At 37.7% G+C, this 8724-nt stretch overlaps 1 protein-coding gene across 1 annotated transcript; it reads left to right on the plus strand.

Moving 5' to 3' along the window:
• Positions 1 to 5412: 5412 nt before the first annotated feature.
• Positions 5413 to 6381, plus strand: LOC309863069 (olfactory receptor-like protein OLF4; the record flags this gene model as incomplete). Its single annotated transcript, XM_082727548.1, has 1 exon — positions 5413 to 6381. The coding sequence occupies one exon, from the start codon at positions 5413 to 5415 to the stop codon at positions 6379 to 6381; it is 969 nt and encodes a 322-aa protein (XP_082583674.1).
• Positions 6382 to 8724: the final 2343 nt, after the last annotated feature.

Genomic DNA, 8724 nt, shown 5'->3' on the forward strand with positions numbered 1-8724 from the left:
AAGCACTGGCACAGAGTTTGAGAACTGGGACATCCTGACAGAATGAAGTCAACACCCATCCCTTTCTGCAATGATAATTTTGAGAAGATCGCTAAATTCTTTAAGCATTATTTCTCCATGGGGAAAAAATTTATACTGTGTTTCCTCAAAGAATGGACTTGTATAAAAATTAAATCCAGAAACTCCTATAAGGTGCTAAATTCAGGTTGTAATGCATAAAATATCTCACCATGTATCTTACAATTAACAAACATTTTATAATTACATTTTCATAGTTTAAACTAGTGATAGAATTTTGAAATTCCTAATTGTTTTGGCTAAATTGTTATGAAGCCAAGGAGTGTAGTGCCCAGGGTTTTATATTAAAGTAACAACTTTTTCATGTTTGTTTAAAAAGCAGAAAATATGATCACTGGAGTACATAGGGCCCTTCTTTTCACTATATCTGTATCTTTGGGGTAAATACCCAGTAGTGCAATTACAGGGTCACAGGGTAGCCCTGTAGAAGGAATGTCCACAGTCACCAAACTGTGGAAAGAACCAAGATGCACTTAAACAGACTAATGGATAAAGAAGATATGGGACTGGAGTAAATTATGCTGAGTGAAATAAGTCAAGCAGAGAGAGTCAATTATTATATGGTTTCACTTACTTGTAGAGAATAAGGAATAACACAGAGGACATTGGGAGAAGGAGGCGAGAAGGGGTTTGGGGGAAATTGGGGGAAGAGTTTAACATGTGAGACTGTGGAGTGTGAAAAACAAACTGAAGGTTTTGGAGGGGTGGGGGGTTACATGAGCCTGGTGGTAGGTATTAAGGAGGGCACATATTGCATGGAGCACTGGGTGTGGTGCATAAACAATGAATCTTGGAACACTGGAAAAATTAAGTTAAAAAAAAACACAAATAGGGAAAAGTAACTTGCTAGAGATGTCAGGGATATCATCCACCCCAAGTCAATGCTTTGAAGTACAAAAGGGACCTAGTCAGGATCATTTTCTCAATCTTAAACAGGAGAAAATGTTCACTCAGGGGTGGGATAAGGTACTTGGAGTTTAGATCTCTGAAAAGCAGAAGTCATAGAAAAAGAGTAAGAAAAACTGACTTCACCTGGCTTAACATCTGGCCTCCCATGAACAGAAATCCAAGAGGAAAACTTTTCTTTCTGTCCACACTAGTGTCCCACAGGGAAATCACGTGCCTACAGTTAGGAGGAACCAGAGGGAAATGTGTTTAATGAGCAGACCAAAGTAACTGAAATTATGTCCTCTGCTGCAGTCTCACAGCATGGGCAACTTCGTAAGGGACAAGACCTGGTCTTTTCTTGTGCAGTCCTAAGTCTGGGTGGGGCACTGAAGACTGATTCATTTCTGCTCTCTTGTCTGGGGACAGAGCTTCATACTCCATCATCTATCTACCAGGCAGGTATTATTGATTTTCATGTAGAGACCTTCTCTACATGAGTTTTACTGCCTATTAGCGACAAGGCAAGAGAAGATAAGAAAGTGAAAGTCAAGGAAGGGCATTTACCGGAGGTCATCTGAAGGCCAGTCAAGCCCAAGCCAGAGCTGAGAGTTTGCTGTGGTTATTTGCTGGCTTGATTAAGAAATTTACTGGTTGATTCATGTATATACTTATTATGTTAAAAATAGAAGTGAGCATGGAACTCCAAAAGGCAAGGTTTAATGTTTGCAAGTAATAATAATAAGGGAAACCCAATTCTGTGAGGGATAGGAAGCATAAAAGTAAAACATGATACCAAGGATCTTTGCAATTAACCAGAGTAGAAAAGTCAAGTATTAGCTGTGGAAGGATATACAGTGAAGTGAGTATACAGTGAAGTGAGGATACGTCTTTTCATGTTTAAGATGGGATATATGAGACTACATTTCTATATTGAGAATAAAAGTCCAGATGAAAGAATTCTCACAAATATGTCTATGCAAGAGCTGCCCATAGAACATACGTATCACAGACCTCCTTTCTCGAGTAGTCAAATGAAATTTTTTACAAGGATTATGTGGAAAAGTGTACGCTAATGAGCTTCCTTTACAATTACCTCATTACCTGTGAGCCACAGTATGTGCTGGGTTGGCTAGTCACACACTTTATCTCTTGAAAACTGTATGTGGGAGTCAGATTGGTTTTATTTCTGTTTTTTTTTTTTAATTGCATTCTTTCAAGCAAAGTATTGCTTTTTATTTCACCAATTTGGCTACTTGCCATTTTTTTCTTTTTAAGTATGTGTAGATGTATTTGTGCAGAATGTATGAGTGTTTAGATTTTGAGTTTTAGGTCTCTGAGTTAGTCATAATATATTCCCTATACTGATTTTCTACTTTTTGTTTGTTTGTTTTCCTGGAACAATTGATATTACCATAATATTCATCACTTGTTCATACTTTTTTCCCAAAGACTAAAAATGAATGTCCTTCTGCATATTTATTGCTCACAAATTGCCCTTTTTATCCAACTTGTGTTCACATCTCCATATACCTTATTGTTTCTTTTTCCTTTTATTATTGGCTTTATTTCTAAAATAGAAATGCCGTCATTTGAAAGGAATTCTTCTTATTATATTTGACCATGAATCACCTTTACCTTCCACAAGCACTCTTTCATCTGTTTCTGTGAGATGAAACTAAAACTTTAGATACTGCTTCTCTCCACGTTAAAAACGTCTTCAAATTCTTTCCTAAGTCCTTGGCAATCTAATTTATATTTGAATAGGCACAGGAAAAACAAGTCTTTTGCTGTCTGCTGATTATAAAAATGCCCAAATGTTGTGAAATTTTGGTTTATTCTTTTTACTCATTTTTCTCTTGTGACAGTCACTCTGTAATGTGTTTCACATCATAAAGAAGTCACTACTTTGTGTTGTGGACAAATTAAATTTATCTCTCATTATTTTTACTGGGTATAAATGGGTTGTAACCAGAAGGGGATGACATGAGCACCAAAGAAGATTTCCTTCCTTTCAGTATCTCAGGTCAACTGAGCTTATTAGATCATTTTATTCTTTATGTCCATCTAATTTCTCCCTTCCTCTGTCTATCAGTCTCTATCTCTCTATTAAACAGAATTTTTTTCTGCTGTTATTTTTGTAATTTATAATTTAGATTTAACTTAATTTAATGAACATATTGTGCATTATTTGTGTCAGAGTTAGAATTTAGTGATTCAGCAGTTGCATATAACACCTAGGGCTCATTCCATCAAGTACCCTCCTTAACGACCATCTCCCAGTCACCTCATCCCCTTACTCACTCCCCTCCTGCAACCCTAAGTTTCTGCCCTATAATCAAGCCTCTTATAGTTTCCCTCCTTCTCTGTTTTTACCTTATTTTGTTTTTCATTCCTTTCCCCTATGTTCATATATTTTATTTCTTAAGTTCTACATATAAATGAAATCATATGGTATTTGTCTTTTTCTGATTTATTTTGCTTAGCATAATACATGCTAGCTCCATCCACATCCTTGCAAATGGCAAGATTTGATCCTAATGACTGAGTAATACTACATTGTGTACATATACCACATTTTCTTTATCCACTCATCTGTGGATGGTCATTCTCTTTCCATTTTTGCCTATTGTGGACATTGCTGCTATAAACACTGAGGTGCATGTGCCCCATTGAATCACTATGTTTTTACCTGTTGGATAAATGCCAAGCAGTGCAATTGCAGCATGGTAAGGTCACTCTTTTTTGAACTTTTTGAAGAACCTCCATACTGTGTTCCAGAGTGGTTGCACCAGTTTGCATTCCTACCAACAATGTATTAGGGTTCTCCTTTCTCCACATCCTCGCCATCAACTGTTTCCTGAATTGTTAATTTAAGCCATTCTTACTGGTTTGAGGTGGTATCTCATTGTGATTTTGATTTGTATTTGCCTGGTGATGAGTGATGTAACCACACATTTTTCATGTGTCTCTTAACTGTTTACAATTGTATCAAAACCCATAAGATATCTAGGAAGAAACCTAACCAAAGAGGTAAAATATCTTAGTTTGAAAATTGTAGAATACTTTTGAAAGAAATTAAGGAAGGCACAAAGAAATGGAAAATATTCTATGCTCATGAATTGGAAGAACAAATATTGTTATAATGCCTATACTACCCAAAACAATCTACACATTCAAAGCAATCCTTATCAAAATACCACCAGCATTTTTCACAGAGCTAGGACAAATAATCTAAAATGTGTATGGAACCAGAAAAGGCCCTAAATGTTGAGCACTTTTTTTTTTAAATGTTTCTTTACACACAGGTCAGAAAGTGGCCATTCCAAAATGGAGCCCCAAGATGATTTGTCCCTGGGAAGCTACAAATAGGAATTTCTGGGTCCTAGTTTTACATTCTTTATTGGAAAGGTAATTTGATATTCCTAAACAGTGTGTTAGAGTAGGTGGGGAAGAGGTGAGAAGGACGTAGAAGTAATACACACCAATAGGACATGGTGTGCTGTGTTGCATGTTTATGACACTGTGTGTGTGTCTGTGTATGTGTGTGCACGTGTATGTGAGCATCTTAATGAGTGAGAGGAGTCCTCAGAGAAGTGATACACAGGGTCCTCTATTTCAATGTGAACTTTATAATACACAGGCAAAACTCAATCACCATATGATACTAAGGAGGGATAGTCAACTGACAGGACCCTATTGCAACCATTATAAAGTGCAAGAGGTACATAGCGGGGACAAGGAATTCTCTGTGTCTTGAACTTCAAGCAGCTGTGAGGCCACATGATTCTGTGAAATTCACTGCCACTACCTCTCATCACTCTCCCTTCTTGTCCATTTCCCTTAGCACACTGGCTTCTTTCTGAACTTTGATTTTCTAATGGAAGCATTGCCTCAAGACCTTTTCCCATATGAGGAAGACCTCCCTTCTTCCACCATCTCTTCCATAGGTCTTTGTTCAAAGGTCACCTTCTTAGCTAAGCTTGACTGAATACTCAATATAACATATAACACATTCTCTCCCTTAATCAGCTTCTGTTCTGTTCATATCATCTCTCTCCACATCATTATTATTTAATCTTTATAAATGCATCTAACCTATCACCATTATTGAATTGTAGGGACATTATTCTTTTCAACACTCTGCTTTATTACTAGAGTTTCCAAAGCATGGTCAATGCGCTATATAGTCCTCCAATGCATAAAATATTTTCTTCCTAAAATGGTAAAATACCTGACTTTTGGGGGAATGTCTGATGTTATGAAGAAAATTCCTAATCAGAGAGGAACTAGGGATGCTCTTAAGGGGCTCAAATCCATTCACAAAATATTGCAATTAGTTTCTTCACTGCAAATATAAATTGTTTCATTTCCACAATCTGAGGAAGGACTATTTGTGTGAAAATTAGTTCTGTTATTTTCCCCTGTGCTGGTAGTCAACTGCAACACATGGACTCAGGAAACAATACAAGAATTTCAGAGTTCCAGCTTCTGGGATTTTCAGAGAAACCAGAACTGCAGCCCCTCATATTCGGGCTTTTCCTCTCCATGTACCTGATCACTGTGACTGGAAACATGCTCCTCATCCTGGCTGTCAACTCTGACTTCCGCCTCCACACCCCCATGTACTTCTTCCTCGCCAACCTGTCCTTTGCAGACATCTGCTTTACCACCACCACCATCCCAAAGATGCTGTGGAACATCCAGACTCAGAGCAAAGTCATAACCTATGCAGGCTGCATCACACAGATGTATTTTTTCATGCTCTTTACAGGATTAGATATCTTTCTTCTGACTGTGATGGCTTATGACCGCTTTGTGGCTATCTGTCACCCACTGCACTACACAGTCATCATGAGCCCCTGTCTTTGTGGACTTCTGGTTCTGGTATGCTGGATACTGAGTGTCTTTCATTCCTTACTACACACTTCCATGGTGTTGCGGCTGTCCTTCTGCACAGAGGTGGAAATCCCACACTTTTTCTGTGAACTCAATCAGATGATCCAACTTGCATGTTCTGACACATTTCTCAATAACATGGTGATATACATTGCAGCTTTGTTTTTGGCTGTTGGTTCCTTTATTGGGATCCTTTACTCTTACTCTAAGATAGTTTCCTCTATATCTGAAATATCATCAGCTCAGGGAAAGTATAAAGCATTTTCCACCTGTGCATCTCACCTCTCAGTTGTCTCCTTATTTTATTTTACATGCTTAGGAGTGTACTTTACATCTGCAGCTACCCAGAGCTCCCATTCTAGTGCAGTAGCCTCAGTGATGTACACAGTGGTCACACCCATGCTGAACCCATTTATCTACAGCCTGAGGAACAAGGACATAAAGTGTTCTCTGATGAGATTCTCTGGGATGGCGGCTCTAAAATGGACAACTTTCCTGGAGCTGAAGAAGCGCCCGTGATTGCAGGGCCCAAAGCCTGTGTAAAATGTTGAGATCCCTTGATCAGATTGTGAAAGTGAAACATACATCTTCTATTTTTTTTCCTGTAATATCTACTTTTTTTTTTACATCTCTGCATAATTTATGTAACTCACTCTATTAAGATCTGTGATAACTCTGATATCCAAGAGATTTTCCCTTTTTCATTTTCCTACTTTCTCAATGTCATTCCTAACCTTGGATATGAAATATTTGGACATTCTGTCTTACTCAAGGGATTGCATATATGTGTTAAGAATAATTTCTTTTGCATGTAGCACTGGGTGTGATGCATAAACAATGAATTTTGGAATACAGAAAAAAAATAAAAAAAAAATCTTTCTCAAATAAAACATCATAGTGACTATTTTTTTCTTTTATGGGACACCACAGCTATTGCAAGTTTATAACAGAGAAAATTCTGAGACCACTATACTTCATTTTTTTTCTTAATATCTTTTCAGTGCTCCAGAATTCATTCTTTATGCACAACACACAGTGCTCCATGCAATATGTGCCCTCCATAATACTCACCACTAGGCTCATCCAACCTCTCACTCCCCACCCCTCCAAAAACCTCAGATTGCTTTTCAGAGTTCATAGTCTCTCATTGTTCATCTCCCCCTCCATTTTCCCCCAACTGCCTTCTCCTCTCCATTTCTCCCTGTCCTCCATGTTATTCCTTATGCTCCATGAACAAGAAAAACTATATGATAATTGACTCTCTTTACTATGCTTCACTTTTGTGGATTTTATTCCTTTGTATATCACTACCTTAATTGCTTTTCCTAAGAATGCAAACTTCACCATAATGGTGGTTATAGCAGATCATGGGATGTTTCTACACATTAGGATCCTGTTGTTACACAGCTTGTGTCCACCATGCCTACCATAGTGACTTGCAAAAAAATGATAATAAAATACATGTCTCCAGGTACAATCTTCCCACAAGATGAATATGCATAAAAAGAGGCCTTAGAATCAAACTTGGCTTTAAGGATGATAAAGCAAATACTAAAGCATCCATTAATTGCTGTGAAAAATAGTTCTTTCTCAGGAACTTCATGTATTCATTGAATTACGGTATATCAAAGCCATTTGTAAAGTGTGTTCATTAAGATGAAAGACCAGTGGCATGTTTGTGTTTTTATTATATTATTTTCTGGATTCTGGTTGAAATCTTCATGTGCTACACACAAATGTGATTCCTGGGGCACCTGGGTGAATCAGTCAGTTAAGTGTATGCCTTCAGGTCAGGTCATGATCCCGGGGTTCTGGGTTCAAGCCTTGCATTGGGCTCCCTGCTCAGCAGGAACCTCATAACTTGAAACCAGCTGCCAGAGATATTCTTTTGGTATAGATCATGATATATCTTCTTATGCCTCAGGCTGATTTCATGGGTGTTCAGAGTGGTCTGGTAGATATCCAGCTCAATTCAGGGGACTGGTTAAAGTAGGATCCCCTAATCCTCCACCATCTTGACCTCCTCCCCTGCTGGCCATCTGTATGTCTTCATTGAAAAATATCTCTTCAGATCCTCTGCCCATTGTTTAATCAGATTGTTTGTTTGTTGCTATTAAGTCATATGACTTCTTCATACATTTGGAATATTTACCCCTTAGATACATGATTGCAAATATTCTCTGCTATCTAGGAGGTTGCCTTTTCATTTTCATGGTTTCATCTGTTGTGCAGAAGTACTTACTTTGAGGTAGATCTTTTCAGTTTTGCTTTTTTCCCTTGCTTTTGGTGCCAAATCCTAAAAATCATTGCCAAGACCTTTATGTTTCCTTTTAGGATTTTTAAGGCTTCAAATTTACATTGAATTCTTTAATCCATTTTGAGTTAATTTTTGCCTTTGGTATAAAATAGTGGTGCAGTTGCATTATTTATTTATTTATTTATTTTGCACGTGGCTGTCTAGTTTACCCAACACCACTTATTGAAAGACTGTTCCTTCCTTCTTATAGATTCTTGACTCCTTTGTCATAAACCTGTTAACCACCTATCCGGGTTTATTTCTGGGCTACCTATTCCAGTCCATTGACCTTTGGGCATTTCATGCTGCTTGAGTTACCAGAGCTTTGTAATATAGTTTGAAATCTGGGAGGATGATGGCTCCAGATGATGTTGTTCTTTCTCATGGTTGCTTTCGTTATTTGGGGTCTTTGTGATTCCATAAAAATTGAAGGAGTGTTTGCTCTATTTCTGTAAAATATGCCACTGGAATTTTGACAGGGATTACACTGAACCCACAGATTGCTTTGAGCAGTAGGGATGTTGTAAGAGTATTAATTCTTCAAAATAATGAACATGGAATATCTT

Source organism: Mustela nivalis, assembly GCF_964662115.1.
Source record: "Mustela nivalis genome assembly, chromosome: 1".
Taxonomy (NCBI): Eukaryota; Metazoa; Chordata; class Mammalia; order Carnivora; family Mustelidae; genus Mustela; species Mustela nivalis.